General features: G+C 40.2%; 1 protein-coding gene across 1 annotated transcript in view; it reads left to right on the top strand.

Moving 5' to 3' along the window:
- CDC123 (cell division cycle 123) overlaps positions 1–16,130 on the top strand; it is a 36,836-nt gene extending 20,706 nt beyond the window's left edge. The window contains exons 10-13 of the mRNA XM_052681248.1: positions 3,036–3,064; positions 10,035–10,163; positions 11,855–11,992; positions 12,777–16,130. Coding sequence (XP_052537208.1) covers positions 3,036–3,064; positions 10,035–10,163; positions 11,855–11,992; positions 12,777–12,803 — 323 coding nt within the window. The 3' untranslated portion in view covers positions 12,804–16,130. The remainder of the gene's footprint in view (positions 1–3,035; positions 3,065–10,034; positions 10,164–11,854; positions 11,993–12,776) is intronic.
- The last annotated feature ends 1,364 nt before the right edge of the window (positions 16,131–17,494 follow it).

Below are 17,494 nucleotides of genomic sequence, written 5' to 3'. Positions count from 1 at the left end.
TGATGTGATTGAGATGGGTGAAAACTATGAGGAAAGTTATATTATTCTGGTGCGGACCAACCCTCAGTTTAGTAACATGTGCACATAAGAATTGTCTTGTATTGTCTTTCATAAAAAGTTGACTATTCAACCATCAGGTAAGCTCTGAACATGGTTAATAATTTTGCTATTTGAGTGCCATGGTTACTCAGATCTTTTCTGTCTGACTTTCTGAAAGGATTCCTTCTAATGCCAGTCTTTTTTTACTGACATTTAAAAAAAAAAAAAAAGTGGCTCTGCATGATTCTTTTTATTTCAGTCTGGATATAATGCGTATAATTATTATACTAATTTATCCGATCTGTAGCCCTAACATTTTGAAGTAAAATCAATCATACAGATCTGACATTATGATTACTGTTTTAATTTCCTCTGTGTCCCAACATAATTTCAGCTTGTATGTAATCAGCTGATAGATAATAATTCAGGGCACTATTTTTAGAAATTGGTGCCCAGATTTCAGTTCTGCTGCGTAGTAAACTGAAAGGTCTGAAGTGTTATCCTATGTAAAGTAGGTTAAACTGTGCCATCCAAATTACCTTCTAGGGAAATGAGGTTTCAGGGTCACCTTCTGGGGTGGAGGTTTGTTAGCCCTTGGTCTTGGGCACAAAACACGGGTAACCCTTCCTGCTGCAGAGAAATGCCATACAGGAAACATTTTCTGCAGGTTTTTTTCCCCATACCTTCCTTACCCCCAACCATATCTCTGTTTCCACTGTCTAGCAGCATATTTGTTGTTAACAATGAAAGTCTGCTTTTGTTTGCTGTCAGAAGGAAAGGTATGGTAGCTCTTTCCCTGACTCCTTGCTTCGTTGGGGCTTTCAGTGCTGTTTGCTCTGCTTTTTCCAGTTGGTCTGTTAGTATCTCCAGATGGAAGAATTGAGTCAGAGTAGCTGAAGCGCTGTGGAGTTGGAGCAGTAAGATAACAGATGGGCAAATGCATTTTAAATACTTTTAAATGATGATAGAACCTTTTAATATCCTTTCATAGGAGCCCAGTGAAAGAAGTCCTCCAGAGGTATTGATGCTTGCCACAGAGCCACACCTTCATTTGCATTCAGTTCTAAGCAATTGGTGGTGAAGTTTTACTCCAGTCTCACTGGCACGCAGCTCAGCTCGCTGCTCCTCAGTTGGTCCCTAAAGAAGGAACAGTGCAAGTTTTCCTCTCTGTTTGCTGTTAATCAGTGTCTTAAATTAGTCACCAATGTGCAATCGGTCTTAATGGGGTTGTAAATCCCACTCAGTCTCAATGATTAATGATCACTGCTGCCATAGGCTTGCTCCAAGCTGACAGGCATTGTTTTATAATGGAACTCAGATGAAAAGGTTTTCTGTTGAACACAGTACAAGCAACAAGTTCAGTTGAACAGCTGTGAAAGAAATCTAGAGCTGCTGTGCTTATCCTGGCATTGGTGACTTAGTCACTGTGGTTTGTCTTACTGAGAAAGTCACAACACTTAATTCTAGAGGGTCATTTTAAATTGACGTAACTGAGCTTGTGCAAAAAGATTTCTAGGCTTTATGGTCAAAAACAATGATGTGACTGGTTTTGGCCCTGAGTTTTGCCTTTGTGCAGCCAACTTGGCACAAAGCATGAGGTTAAGCTGCTGAGTAGCTTTATATGCATGGACAAGATCTATCAACTTGTCTGCTATTGACAGGCAACTTCCTGAGGAGCTGCTGGGGCTCAAGTATTCTTTAGTCATATCCTGAGTTCAGTTTATCTTATGTGAATTGGGAAATCTCTTAGCTGAAATATTCCCTTCCTCATTAGTGTAGAAAGTGACAATACAGCATTTGTCTGAGTGTTTTCTAATTCTGGCTTTTCTTTCCTCTGCTGAACTGGTACAGTTTCTGCATGCACTCATGCCTGAATGCTTATCTGTAGATTTTTCCATAGTTGAATAGAAAGACAAATCAAAGGTTTGCTTAACCATACAGAACAGAAGCTAACAGATAGAAGCATGTGCAAAGATTTGTGCTTAATTAACCAATGGGAGTGGCACTAGTGTAACTACGCAAGGCAGATTGACTTAAATCACTGAGTAGCAGAGATTTTTTGAAAGAGCAGTTGATAACCAGTAGGTGTGCAGTGTCTGCTCTGTGTGACTTTAAACATAGCCCTTTCTGTGCCTCATCCTCAGCATGCCCACTGACCCCTTTGTTCCTACAACCTGTTAGTCTTGTTATCTGCTGAAGTCCTAACCTTTTTTGAAGCAGGATCTTTCTCTCATTAAATGTGATGTCTAGCACAGTGCAGGCCTATCCTTCCATGAAGTGTCTCAGTTCTGCTGTAAAACAAACAGCAGTAATGTAGGCGACAAGCTTTTCTCTATGCTAAGAGTTTATCTGATGATCTCCATTGGGAGGAAAAATGAACAAAACAAACCAGAATTAAATGAAAAAGCCCAGCAGACACTGTATCAGTGTATTAACAATAGTTCTTGAAAATTTTCAACTTCCTCTTGGAAATTAACCTAATTCTGGCGTGCAGTTCTCTAGATGTATTGACTTTGCCAGTTGTGTAGTGTACAAGAGTATATATTTAGAATCACAGAATGGCTTGGGTTGGAAGGGACCTCACAGATCATCAAGTTCTGACCTCCCTGTCACAGGCAGGGTTGCCAGCTGATAGGTCAAGTACTACAGTGGGTTGCCCAGGGCCTCATGCAGCCTGTCTTTGAATGCTTTCAGGGATGAGGCATCCACAACCTCTCTGGGCAGCCTGTGGCAGCACCTCAACATCCCCTCAGAGGAAAAATTCCTCTGACATCTAATCTGAATCTCCCCTCCTTTCATTTAAAACCATTTCCCCCTGTCTACTCATTATCTGTCTGTGTAAAAAGTTATTTTTCCTCCTGTTTATAATCTCCCTTTAAATATTGAAAGGCTGTAATGAGGTCTCCCTGCGGCCTTCTCGTCTCCAGGAGAGTTTTTGACATCTTCAGGGAAATTGTATCTTTCAAGGTTAACTTTTTTTTTCCTCTCTTTTTCAGTTGTTTTTGATGTGTACCGAGACAGCAGGGTAAGTGAGCAACAGATTGTTTATTTGCTTAGCAATTAATTGTTTGTTCTGTGGAAGCTGTACCTGAAACCCTAGTGAGAGGAGTCAAAGAATAGCTGCTGCTTCCTAGAAGTGATCCTGGCAAAAAAAAAAAAAAAAAAAAGCTACTTGGTTTTATCATTCTGTTCCTGAATTCCTTTTCAATGTTTGATACTGTCATTGGGAGGAAAGCGATAGAGTTAGAATTGTAAGTATGTCTTTGCCAGTGATGTAACTATTTAGTAAATATTTTCTTTCAGACAAGTAGTCTGTCTTCAAGCACGTAACTTTAGCTTCAGCTACAGCTGTGCCTGAATTTGTGTCCAGAGGAGGATTGTGAAGATGATCAGAGGGCTGGAGCACCTCTCCTACGAAGAAAAGCTCAGAGATGGGCTTGTGCAGCCTGGAGAATAGAAGCTCTGGAGAGACCTCTTTGTAGCCTTCCAGTAATTGGAGAGATCATAGAATCACAGAATGGCCTGAGTTGAAAAGGACCACAATGCTCATCCAGTTCCACCCCACTGCTGTATGCAGGGTTGCCAACCACCAGACCAGGCTGCCCAGAGCCACATCCAGCCTGGTCTGAATGCCTGCAGGAATGGGGCATCCACAACCTCCTTGGGCAACCTGTTCCAGTGCTTCACCACCCTCTGTGTGAAAAATTTACTTCAAATATCTAACCTAAACCTCCCCTCCAGTTTAAAACCATTCCCTCTTGTCCTGTTACTATCCACCCTATTAAACAACCATTTCTCCTCCTGTTTATGTGCTCCCTTCAAGAACTGGAAGGCCATAATGGGGTCTCCCTGGAGCCTTCTCTTCTCCAAGCTAAACAAGCCCAGTTCCCTCAGCCTTTGCTCACAGGAGAGGTGCTCCAGCCCTCTGATCATCTTAGTGCCCTCCTCTGGACCTGCTCCAAGAGCTCCACGTCCTTCCTGTGCTGGGGACCCCAGACCTGGGTGCAGTACTGCAGGTGGGGCCTCACAAGAGGTGAGTAGAGGGGGACAATCACCTCCCTCTCCCTGCTGGCCACCTCTTTTTTAATGCAGCCCAGAACACAGTTGGCCACCTGTGCTGCAGGCACACACTGCTGGCTCATGTCCAGACCCCCAGGTCCTTCTCCACAGGCTGCTCTCCACGAGATCTCTCCCCCATTTATTTGTATAAATACCTGCACTAGGCCTTGTTGAACCTCACTGGCTTTTCAGGGGCCCACTTCTCCAGCCTGTCTGGGTCCCTCTGGATGGTTTCCCTTCCTTCCAGTGTGTGGACCGCACCGCTCAGCTGCTGTCATCCACAAACCTGCTGAGGGTGCACTCGATGCCATCATCTGTGTCACTGATGAAGATGTTGAAGAGCACCGGTCCAAGACTGACCCCTGAGGGACACTGCTTGTGACCAGCCTCCACCTCACGCAGAACCATTGATCACATCTCTTTGGCTGCATCCAGCCAATTCCTAATCCATTCTGATTGAACCATTAGAAACAGAAGGGAGACTGACTTTATAAACAGTCTGCTTGTGATAGAACAGGGAGGGAATGTCTTTAAACTAGAATTCAGGTGGTAGGAAGATATTCTTTACTTTGAGGGTGGTGAGGCACTGGCACTGCTGCCCAGAGAAACTGAGGGATGCCCTATGCCTGGAGGTGTTCAAGGTCAGGTTGGATGGAGCCCTGAGCTGGTGGATGGCAATCCGGTCTGCAGCAGGGCTTGGAACTAGATGGTCTTTAATGTCCCTTCTAACTCAAGGCAGTCTATGATTCTTGGAATTTTGTTCTATTGAAGGCAATTTAGATGTCTTTAAGATGAATACTGGTATAGTATCACCAGATGGGATGCCATTCAGAGGGACCCCTAGACAGGCTTGAACTGTGGGCCCAGGAGAACCTTGTGAGGTTCAACAAATATGAATGCAAGATCTTGCATGAGGGAGAGCTACAAAGGTGATCCAAGGGATGGAACACCTCTCCTATGAGGACAGGCTGAGAGAGCTGGGGCTGTTTAATCTGGAGATGAGAAGGCTGTGAGGTGACCTGAGTGTGGTCTTTCAGTATCTAACAGGGAGCTAGAGGAAAGAAGGGGGCAAACTCTTTAGCAGGGTCTGTGGTAACAGAACAAGGGAAAATGGCTTCAAGCTTAAAGAGGATATATTTAAGTTGGATAAAAGGAAAAAGTCTTTCCTGGTGAGGGTGGTGAGGCACTGGAACAGGTTGCCCAGAGATGTGGTTGATGCCCTTTCCCTGAAGACTTTCAAGGTGAGGATGGGTTAGACCCTGGGCAACCTGATGTAGCTGTAGGTGTTCCTGTTCACTGCAGGAGAGTTGGAGTAGATGGCATTTAAAGGTTCCTTCCAGCTCTAAGGATTCTATGGTAAACAGCTTAAGTGAAGCACTGCTCACTCTATGTAGTGCCTACTATAGTTGGTTTTGACAGAAATGTAGCTAAGAGTTCAGCTGGAATTAGTAGGCTATTTCAAAAAATGAGGAGGGTGATGTTTTGCTCACTAAAAGAAATTCAATAGATTCTTTGCAGTTTTTCTTTAAAAAAATAATAATAATAATAAAAATATCCCTATAGCATCTGAACTCATCAAAGTTAATCATTTCTTCAGTGTTCTTCAGCAGTTGAAAAAATAACTCTTACTCTAGGATACAAAGGAACGATCATCAAGAGAGTACATGATTGTTGTATTCCCAATTTAAAGCAGATGGAAGCTATTTTTTTTCTGTTCAAATTGTTCCAGCTGTGGTTGAGTGCTCAGCAAGTTGAAACACTGAGCATGCACATAGTGACAGAATGGGGAGATATGTCCCATCCTAACTTGAAATGCTAGCCACCTTCACTTCTCCTAGTGTCAACCTACAGAAGCAGGTCATGTTAGCTATGCTCTAAAAGCGCGTACATGTTGTCTTAAAGGAGTCCACAACTGAAAAATCCAAAAGCTGATTTTAGGAATGACATTCAGTCACTGAGTTAAGTTAGGAATATTTGTACTTAGTTTGTGTAAAAACTTTGATTTCTGATGAAGTATTTTGTAATTGTGTAATAGTAGATTATGCCGTAGTTCGGGAAACAGAAACAAAAGAAATGTGCGATGTGGAAAATTACTGTATTGTTACTGAGCCCAGCTTTCACTGTAAGTATCCAGAATCAGGCTAAAAGCAGCCATGCTGAATGGCATGTGAAACTTACCTGCCTGGATTCAAATCATCAGATGTGAGGATGCTGTCAGATGAAACAAGGAGCAGTGTTTTATCATCTAACCAAGCCCTGCTTTTGGGTACTCTGCCTCACAACTGAAGTGTGAAGACAGTTTATTTAAGTAAGAGGCTTCAGCCTCTGTGATCTCAAATAAACAGTGTTTCTTCATCTGTCAGGATAGAATATATCTGTTTGTAGATAACTCTCAGTGCCTTCTACCCTCGAGTCTTGTAAACTGCCAGATAATCCTTTGTGTGTCAAATCCTCCTCCTTTCACACATACTTCTGTGGTTTGCAATTGTTTTATTCATTGCTCCCTTTGTATGTGAGATATAGGCAGCAAAAGAATATTGAGTATTGCTGAATCTGATTAATTTCCAGAGCCCATGCTCTTCCTTGGGCTGGTTGCATGGCAACCTCACCTACAGAATGAAAGAAATGTCCGATGTCTGCTTATTTTAAATTCTTTCAACTCTAAAATATTCAGCTTGGAGAAGCTTGTTTCCTTACTGTGGCTGTGGAAGAGAGCAAGCCACTCCACCTGTTCTGTAGTTGCTCGAGAGGCTGCAGAGTGGTCTGCCACAGGACCAGCTTATTGAGTTGGAATGACAGTGCCCTGGTTTGAGGGCAAACTTTTCTATGGCTGACCTTTCCTTTTACTCTCTCTTCACTGAGCTCTTCTGAGCTAGTACCTGGTTTGGCAGACAGACCTTCTTTTAAGGCAGAAATGCTGTTACACAGTTTTCAAAGCTGGATGATCTGAATACCTAGCCCTAGAGAGGTCCTGTTGGAGGACCAGTAGCCTGTTTCCATTTGGATTGGCTTTTTTTTGCACAACAGCTGACAAGAGTTTCAGCTCTGCTGTTGCTCCTGGTAATACCTCTTACAAGTTCTATGCCTTGTAACCATGTTCAAGACAAGTCACTGTGTTACGTTACGGAAGACCAGTGCAAAGCTTCAGGCCACTGCAAATTCACAACTCTCTTCTTGTTAACATGCAAACCAGCACTAGCATCTATCTGCCTTGTGAGCACTGTCAGTGTGCTTGCAGGTGCAGCTGAAGCTAGGGAAATGTAACAGTTTTGTTTGCATTTTATCTTTTAACTTCCTTTAAACAGTCTTTGTCACAAGCATTTCCTTTCAGCAGCATACTGCTTAATGCTTTAGAAAAACAAAACATGAAGCTGTCATGATACAGTAAATCTATCGGTTCCTGTTTTAGGATGAGGAGAAAAAAAAGTTACGTAATAACATGATTTTTTTTTCCTATTCAGATAAGAACAGCCTTGCTTCTCTGGCTTGTGCAATTCTGTTCTCTCATATGGTAAAGATGCCAGAAGACTGCAGATAAATAGCTGTACTATTGCTCTTTAGATACACAGTGTGTATCGCCTCAAATGGCATTTAAATCATAAAATTCAAAGTAGGACTTGAATGGATATTTTACTTAGAAAAAATACAGTTTAGTTACTCACCCAGAGCTATGTACATTCCCTTTAATGAAACCTGAGAAAGGATGTTGTTGGCCACTTTCCATCCATTTGCAACTAATGGAGCTCAGCGTAGATTTAAGATGGTCTCGAGGTGTTGCAGTTGGAGTACCACTGTCTGCAGAGAGAAGGAGAAATGTTTCTGTGAGCACCTGAGCAGACAGATGTTCCTTTCAGTAGTCAAAAATGTTTTTCAGGTTTTCTTTTTTCCAGGTACATCTTTTCCCCAAGGAAACAATCTTGAATTCCTATTTATGGAAAAAATAAGTTTCATGTATTTGGGGTGAGAAAAAGTCTTTGAGAAAGCCTGTCATGGGGAAATCCTTTATTGATTGTAAACATTTCTGATGCAAGGAAAGATACTCTGAACTGCAGAATGAACTTTGCCAGCCATTGCTTCTGTCTGTGATTAAATTGGTCCATTAATTTGTTTTTCTAGAGTTATAGAATGCATGTGAATTTCAGATTCCTCCTTCTGATGCCTAGTGAGATGTTCCCATTAACAAAAGTAAAACATTGCTTATAATGAGAGTTTGTGACTGTGTTTCTGGGAGAGATGCAAAATGATAGCAGAGCTTGTCCCTTTTTGCTGTCTGTGGTAGTGGTGTCAGTTTTGGTTCACAGGTTTTCCAATTTAGCCATGCAGGTCTGTGCTGTTACACTCTTCCATAACAAGTAAGAAACAGTTCAGGTCTGTGTCCTTGCGGTTCCCAGCTTCTTTTGTAGCTGTCTGTTTTAGCACTGCTCTTACAGTTCTCTGGCTTCTTAAAACTTGCTTTGAGACAGCTGTACCCAATTGATCTACCCTGAGAGGCAGACCACTACAGGTCTGTGCGCAGCCAGGTTGCTGTGTTGGCACAGCTCCCATTTACAAGAAATATTGCTGGTTTCATTTGTGGTGGGACTTCCCCAACCTGCATTAGTAACTCAGTATAGATGGTGACAGACTGTTTTTAGCCTCTAGCAGTTCTCTGCTGTTGTATGGGTTTATATTCGTTTCTTACTCTACAGCACTTAAATGCTGTGAGCGTGGCTTAGGTGGTGTGGGTGGAAATCTCCATGTTACTCTACGACTGAAGGCTTCAAAGGAATGAATCTACATGTTAGAAAACAGATGGCTGTGGTATAATAGTTAAAGATACATTGAAGTTTGCATCGAGACAGGATCTTTTAAAGACAGAAGATCATTCAGGAAGAAGACTGAGTAAAGGAAAGCAAATTTTTGTAGTAACTGCACAGTTCTCAGGTGTGATTTCCAGTTGGTTTTTAATAAACAAAGTAAATCCCATCAATCCATCATCCCACTGATGTTTCAGAAACCTTCGTCTCCCTGTTTGGAAGATCTGACTTCTTCTGTATGTGGCAGGTGTTTTGCTAGTTCTCAGTACCACCTGTGTTCATATTTTGTTATGAAGTTTTTGTTTTATTAGATGACACTTCCTTGGGTAAGAAGAGGTGCAGCTTCAGCACAGGGCTATCTTGAGATGGCTCAAGGAACACAAGTCCTTTCTTGCTCCTTGGCAGACTTCTGTTACCTTTAATAAGTCATGTCAATCTCTCTGTGTACGTTCTTCACTTGTAGAAGAGGCGTGCTCTTGTGCACACTACCAGAACTGTTTGACATATGAATATGTTAGAGGTATGGCAGGAAAAATTAGCCTGGACTACTAAGGGTTATATTAAAAATGCCCTTGTGGTTTTTTCAATCTATATCTATGCAGCGTCTTTCAGCTTTCATGATCTCCACCAGCAAATTGCAGGCCTTGCTCTGTATTTTTACAGTCTGTTCTGAGAACAAGAATAGCAATCCTTTCAGGCTGCTGAATGTATAGGAGTGCTGAGGTGACTTTTGATGGAAAGCAAAATACCTGGGTTTTATTTCTTTGTATTTCTTTTTTTTTTCTCTTCCTTGTTCACGCTGTCTGGAGATCATGGAGGATTTCTGTGGTTTCACCTTGGCATAGAACTGCACGTTATGTAGAGCTGAATTCAGTTTACTTGAGCTCTGTCTGATCTTCTGTCAAAAATAATAATAGTAATAATAAAAACATAAAGTCAGAGCTTGCTGTGTTTTAAAACTGTTTGCCTAATGTAAAGTATGTTACAATATTTTCAGCATGTAAGAACAGATGCTTTCAGTTTTGGCATCTATTTTTGTCTCTAAAGACCAGGCATATTACAGTAGTATAAGTGCATGCATGTTCTGGCTTTATTTAAAACTATGTGACTTGTTTTAATTCTTCTGTTGTTACGTTGCAGGGTAAGATTTGGTTAATAGATTTTAATCCATTTGGAGAAGTAACAGACTCACTGCTGTTTACGTGGGATGAACTGACCTCTGGGAGAAATCTGAAAGGCGACCAGAGTGAAGGGGAAGCAACAGAACAGGTACAGCTCTGCTGCTAGGGAGCTGGCTAGCAAATCCAGAAGGCATTAGGGCCTCTGCTGCTGCTTTTTTCATAACTGAATTATGGTGCAAATCCCACTGAAGTAAATGAAAGTCCTCAGCTCTTGAAATGTAAACTCTTTGTGAGTAGAATCAATCTATCTTTCTGACAGTAGTTTATCTCAGTAAGCAGCACCTGCTAGTGTTAAATGCCTACGAGGGAATTTGTACTTCAAACCATACAAGCCCATATTGCAGTTTTGACCTCATTGTGAGGAAGATGCCCTGAAAATTGCTTTCACTCAGTTCTAATGTATTTTAAATTTGTTCCACTCTTTTCAATTTCTTTTAAAATCTGTTTCTTTTCTGTTTATTTGCTTGAAGTTCTGTTTTGTTTATTCATATTTGATAGGAAGCAAGAAGAAGCTTAATTTCTGTATCCTCCTCATATTGAACACTCTGTGGGACACTTTGTCCTTTGGTTGGACTCCCTGGACTTGCAGAACAATGCCGTTTTATCCCTGTTCTAAGCTGCATTCACTATGTGAAAACAAATAACTTCCCATTAATTTGGAGAAAGGAAGAGTCTTTTATTTGTTCTCCAGCTTCTTCTTTGTTGTGTGATTGAGACAAGTCCTCACATTTAAATGGGTTCTTATGAGTGGCTGGGTAGAAGAGAGAAAGCTAGTGTGATCTTATGAAGTACTTGCTATTTGTCTGAGAGATGACTAGTCAGATACTGTGGGCTTCTCTTTGTAACTTTAACTGAAGTGACATTATTGAGGTTATTTGAGCTTTGCTTTGGTACCATCACCATCTTCATAACATTGAACAGGAAATAAACTACTGTTTTCTCTTAGTCTCATGGTGCGTGTAAATTCAGCGATCTCTGCTAGAAGCTGTCTCCCTTGTTAAAGCACATTCCCAGTTCCAGCTTTCCATGGAGCACCTGAATTTTGTTTTGTGGATTTATTTTTCTGGGTGCCAAGTGGTTTACATAATTTTTCTGAAGGAAGAGTAGAATGACTTTTCTTCATGCTGAAGCTTGCATGCAGTAGTAAAGTCTGTTGTAAAGTTACTAAACTTCCTTTAAAATGAAGTTACCTACTGCCATGCAATTAGTAATTGTATTGCTTGTCAGTTCTAGAGTATCTAAAATATATAATAGATTAAAGTGAAATTTATATTAAGTTAAACCTGCTAGAATTGAGAATTTAGAGATACTTTTGAGTGTTGTATAGAGGTATTTTTACCTTCAGTGAATAAATTGCTCAGAAAGCTTAGATCGTAGTTTTGATAATACAAACATGGGTTTAAAGAAAGAACCTATGAAAAGGGACTTAGAGGTGTTACTGTAAACTTTTTCTTTTACACACAGTCACGTAGATTTCCTGATAGCTCCATTGCTATGGCACCATTATAAATATACATATTAAACACATTTCTATCATATTTTAACTTTGAAGTGAGGAAATGAATGTATTTGACTGTTAGTAACATTTTAACTCTTGCTTTTAATTGCACGGTTTTTAATGACAAAACATAAAATTGTTAAAAAGTGCAAGGTTAGTCGACTGCAAGCTAAATAAGCTCTGCTGCAAGGTGACTCAGGCACTATAATGGAGGAGTTCAAATGATGTTCCTGGTTTTACTCAGACACTGTTTTTGTCTTATCCATCATTCTTTTCCAAAGGACTATCCAGTTTTTCGTTGTACAAACAGTCAAGTTACTGTCCAGCCCAGCCCATACCTGAGTTACCGACTGCCAAAGGATTTTGTGGACCTGTCTACAGGAGAGGATGTTCACAAATTAATTGACTTCCTTAAACTGGTAAGAGTTACCAGAAAATTTTTACTTACTATCCCTGTAAAGTGGTAACATCTAAGTGCCTGAAACTGCTTTTGTAATTAGCATAGGTTACGTGTTTACATATAAAATGTATGGGTTGGTTTTGTATGTATGTATGCATGTATTTTCTTTCATTGAGGAAGAGCAAGCTCTCCTTTTGATCTCACTTCATTTAATTTTATCTTTAGGGGAAGCAATGAGTGTAGTTTGACAAGTCACACTCAAGAACCTTGTGGGTTTCTTTTTTTGTTGAAATGTAAATATAAATGTAGTCTAAATGGAAATATATATATTTTTAATAGCTGAAGTTGATGCATCTCAGAACTTCTTTAAAAGTTGCAAGATAAATATATTAGGAAAAACGTGATTCCTTTCTTCCTTCAATAATAGTGACTAGGGAATGTGACTCTTTTACATGTGGGGAGAGAGGGCAGATTGCCTTCATCCTGATTACTGAGTTCTACCAGTTAGTTAATTGGGGGTGCAAATCTTGTTCTTTGGTCTAAATAAAATCCAGTAGTTTGGCATGAGGGAGAAGGCTGCCATTGCTGGAAACATTCTCTTATACCATTCAAAAATAGCTTAGAAATGTGGTCCTTGTCTAATATCCATTTTATCTTTGATACTTGTGATTTATTAGTGCTCTCACTTCACAAATTGTATTATAGAATAGTTTAGGTTGGAAGGGACCTTTAAGATCACCTAGTTCCAACCCCTGCTATAGGCAGGGAACTGTATCCTAACATTGTGAATTTTCTTTTGACAGAAAAGAAATCAGCAAGACGATGACTGAGATATCAAGAAGTGTCGCAGTGAATTGTGGAACAATTCAATCAAGAAATGCAGAAAAAGCTGTGTTTAGGGAACTATTAAGCTAAAGAAAAACTGTCTTCTATAGTCAACAAAAGAACTTAAAAGCTGGTTTATATAACAATGTAGAAAGCTTCTTCATGGAAACATGGAGGTCAGGGTGAGATCTCCTCGGATTCCAGCTTAAAGGCCATGGCACAGTGATGCAAGCAGCAATCTGAGTGCAACTGACTGCCTTCATATCACATAATGTAAAAACGGATGCTATTGAAATATGCCTTTGGACTCTTTGGTTATAAATAGGACAGCATTTAATTCGTCTGCAGTTAAAGCATCAAGAATTCTCTGAATTTAGACACTGTCTTGCTTAAAATATAGAATAGCTACAAGGAAAAAAATTTTTTGTTCATTGTGAAGGCTGTTGCTTCTTTCATTTCGTGGAACAAATGTAACTACTAAAGCTTCCTTGAAACTTATTTTTAACATAATTATATACTAGGCATCAGCTGTGGCTTTAATATAAATAGTGAAACGTAACATGAACCTGTAATGTTAGGTGGACTGAATCTCATTTCTTTTGGATTACTTAAGAAAATGATTACTATTTTTGTTCTTAAATTCTTTCTTGATACTATTTCATGTTCTTTGTATAGAAGGAAAATTGACTAAATTGGGGAAATGGAAGCTCTTGGTACTGATTTTTTTTTTTTTTTCCTATCACAGGGGGGTCATTTTCAGACTAAGAAGCAGCTGCCTTCTGGATGTAGGTGTTTGCATGGTGTCAGTAATGTGTTCTGTTTGCCGTATTTTACTTGATGCAAAAGAAAATTTGGAGATGCTCAGCCACTGGAAACTGGTTCCTACGTTGGACCAGTTATGTGATACTCTGTGTGTATATAAAGTTATTCATGTTTCTTGTCTTGCTTTTGCTGGCAAGTTGATGTGGCACTCAGTTACCATCTGTTCTTAGATGTTAAATCTGAGTTTAGATGTTAAATGATTTCTTACTGTCACTATTTAGCTTCAGTTTTGAGTGAACTTTGACTAAAGATTATGTGGAATAAGAGTTCAGTTGTACCAAATATAATTTATTAAACACCGTAAATTTACAGCCCCTGTAATCTGTAGAGAATCTGCCCTACTCTTTCACTCGGAATCTCCTTATCCACAGCTTTTTGTTCACAGATTAGATGGACACTAACTGCAGGCTGGGCTCTACCGAATTCTGTTGTACTACAGGACTTTTGAGGAGGCTTTTCTCAGCCTTATCAGAAAGGTGTATAAATGTTTCTAAATCAAGTAAGAACTTCAGAACTTAAAAAATTAAAAAAGCTGTCCTTTCTCTTCTGAAGTTACTCCTTCCTGGCCATAAGCTAAAGATTGTGATGATCTAACTGATTATCTCTTAGCAAGATATCACCCTGCAGTTCCTCTTCGTAACTACAGATTGTTGTCCTAAAAGATACTGAATTTTGGTTTAAAGCAGTAAGATAGCTTTCTGAATCTTCTTTTTTTTTTTTTTTTTTAATCATCATCACAGCTTTCAGTGCTGGATATTTAGTGGAAAATACAGTGTCAGGACTTGTTTGATGGCACCCTGTGTACTCTGAAACATCCCTTTAGCAGAGTAAACTGCAGCAATAGCCTTTTCTCAGTCCTTTACATCTTGAGTTTATTTCTCTTGAAAATGGCATCCTCAAATGAACTGATCATGGTGCAGAACTCTTAGACATGCTGGCATGATGTTTTTCTTGTGCTCTGCATTTATAGTTCAGCACTTCTAGAACAAATCCAATGGAACTGAACACCAGCCTAGGATGTGTGTCCCTAAACTGCTTCACTTGTTTCCAGCCTGAGCAAAGTTTGTTTTTCTCCCCTGTGATGCTAAGAGATGACCAGTCTGAATTAACAGATTGCTCAACCACGCTACCAAACACTGATAACTATCTTTATTTTGAGTTGCAGGAACTTAAACTTCCTTTGGGCTTAATGAAGAGCCATATAAGGAAGCAGAGCAGGAGGATTGCAGCTCAGCAAGAAGTATCAGAGAGAAGTGTTTCACAGCCAATGGCTGTGGTATTTAATCTCTCAGATGAATAGTGGGAGTCAGAATTCCAATGGCCCTGCAAGTAATACTTATGAGCAGGTAGTGGCTTAGTTCTGTTCAGTTGACTCTTCCAACGCTGTCCTCATCTTTCTGACTACCAACATAACATTTTGAGTGAAAGTTAAGATTAGAATAAGCAGCAACATGGATAATACTGTTCTTAATTTAAAAACTTCTCTCTTTCTGTCGACTTGTTTCCGCCTAAAAGGAGATGTTCTGACTTAATTTTCTGAGTGGTGCTCTATTATGTCTGAAAAGGATTCTAAAAATAGGATAATTTTCCTCAGCTCTGGGTTTCAATGAATGAATAGCACTTGTTGGAATCCGGTCACACTGTATGGCTTGTTAATCCTCCTAATTTCATTTGACGTTGCTAGCTAGAAATTTCATGCATCTTATTCTTAAGCACTTGCACTTAGCTGATGTCCAGGGTGCAGAGCTGGCCAGAGAAAAGCTACCCAGTGAGACACAGTTCAGGTGCTCGTTTAAGCAGTGCAGACAGTCACAGTGAAAGGCTCTCATGAGACTGTCGCCAGTTGAAAGGGTTCAAAAGCAGATCACTGGTAGTGGAGGTGGGTAACATTGTGGTGCAAAGCTGCCTACAAGCACTTCCTGATACTTTTGTGTGGGCTTCAGTTAGTTTAGCTCTTACAAACTGTCCCAATTCTGAAGTGTTGAATAGTTGGAGAAGAACAGAGGATATCTGTCAGTGAATGTAATTGCACAAATCGACTTGGCAGCTAGTAAATAATTTTAACCCCAAAGGTCAAAGTTATGCTGCTTGGTTTGTGTTTGGATAGTGAATCTGTCGCTTGAGGAAATTATACTGTGTTAAAATATGTATCTCTGTTTAAGAGAAGGTGAGTCACTGAAGTATAGTACAGGGAGGGACAATAGGACATTTGATTCGTGTCAGATACTTGATAATGCTGATATTTGGAGGCTTAAGTCTAGCTGTCTTAACAACAAAAGTTTGCCTGGATGTTGAATTGACAGTGTCTTTGAACTTGATGACTTCTGTAAAGATGAAGTCTGCTTAAATTTGTGGCCGTCCTAGAATTTTATGGAATTAAAATGATTTCTTGCCATAGCTGGCTTACTGCGTGCAGACTTGAAGCTTTCTCAAAGGCACAGAGTCCTTAAGCAACAACATGTAATTATAGATTTTTATAATAATAAAGGGATTAGCACTGTGCTAAGATACTGGGTTTTTTGTTGTTGTTGTTTTTCTTTTGAAGACTTGCTCTATTTCTGTGTGTTAACTATCGTAGCAATGTGTCCCCTGGGCACTGAGAATGTTTTGCCTGCCCTGAGGTCCTCTGAAGAGCTGATGAGGCCTTTTCCAACAGTGTATTTTGGCAGGTTGTGGGGAAAGGTTGGTTGGTCAAAAATGCTGACCAAAACTTCTCAGAACCTTGCTCTATAGGAGAGAATTTATTCTAGTTACAAATAAACATTTGGGAGAGACGTCAAGTTCTTTCTGAACAACATTTCCGCCAAGAGAGAAAACAGTCATTACCTGTTACTTGTAATCTTCAGAGCTCATGTCCAGATGCTAGAGTAGGGCTTAAAATTTTGCTTTCTGTCTTACGTCAACCACGATCTGTGAGTGTGGGTTCCTGTCTCCTGAACTGAAGGATCTAGCTTTTGCCTCTGGTGCTGGTATGGAACTTTGTCCTGCCAGTCTGTTGTATTTCACTGATGTAAATAAATTACTCATTGGAGCTGAGACTTTAAAAGGCAGAGAGAGAATGAAGATGAAAGTGTCTTTACAGCAGTATGAGTAATATATGAGAGGAACTCAGTATTTCTCAAAATCCAGGTTAGTGGGCATGGCAGAGATTTTTGGAAGACAAACTGGAACAAAGAGGCATGTGATTCATTCGGGAAGGATTGATGCTGAGGCACGATGCTGTAGAGCAAAAGTGTCTGTATTCCCAAGGCTGGGGAAACTAGATGTTCCCACAACAGGAAAAACAGAAGCTGATGTCCAGCCCATGGGCCTTGTGTGGCCTGACATGGCACAGCGTGGCATTTCTCCTGGAGGTGGCTCTTCCCTATTGAGTGGCCAAGTGTGCACCCATTGCTCACAACAACCAAACATCAGTGTGTGATGGGCACTGTCTGGGCTGCAACCAGGGCAGTGCTAACTCAAGGTATGGCAAATAATTGTGTGCATTTTCATACTTTGGCTTACAGCCACGCTTTATGTGTGCTATTGCTTTTGGCGGTATGTACTTTTGTGAGCAACTGTTGTAAAGAATGAAGTATGGGAGGAGCGACATTTCGTTAAGAAAATCTCTGATAAGCACCTTGAGAACTCACTTAGGCTTGCAACCCCTGCCATTGAATCAAATTGATGCATTAGTTTCACTAAAACAAGACTACATATCCCACTAGTTCTATGTTTTTGTTGTTATGTAGTACCATATTTTATAAGGGCAGCTCTTAAAGTAATGTGTGCTATTTTATTATGTTGGCCCAGAACATCAGAGGTGGATGGTGGTGGTATGGCAGTAGAGGTTGACCTTTCCCACCAACATTCCATTTACGTTTTGTTGCTGTGT

The sequence above is a fragment of the Tympanuchus pallidicinctus genome, unplaced genomic scaffold (assembly GCF_026119805.1).
Source record: "Tympanuchus pallidicinctus isolate F22 unplaced genomic scaffold, pur_lepc_1.0 scaffold19, whole genome shotgun sequence".
NCBI lineage: Eukaryota > Metazoa > Chordata > Aves > Galliformes > Phasianidae > Tympanuchus > Tympanuchus pallidicinctus.
This window is presented reverse-complemented; position numbering and strand designations above follow the sequence as displayed.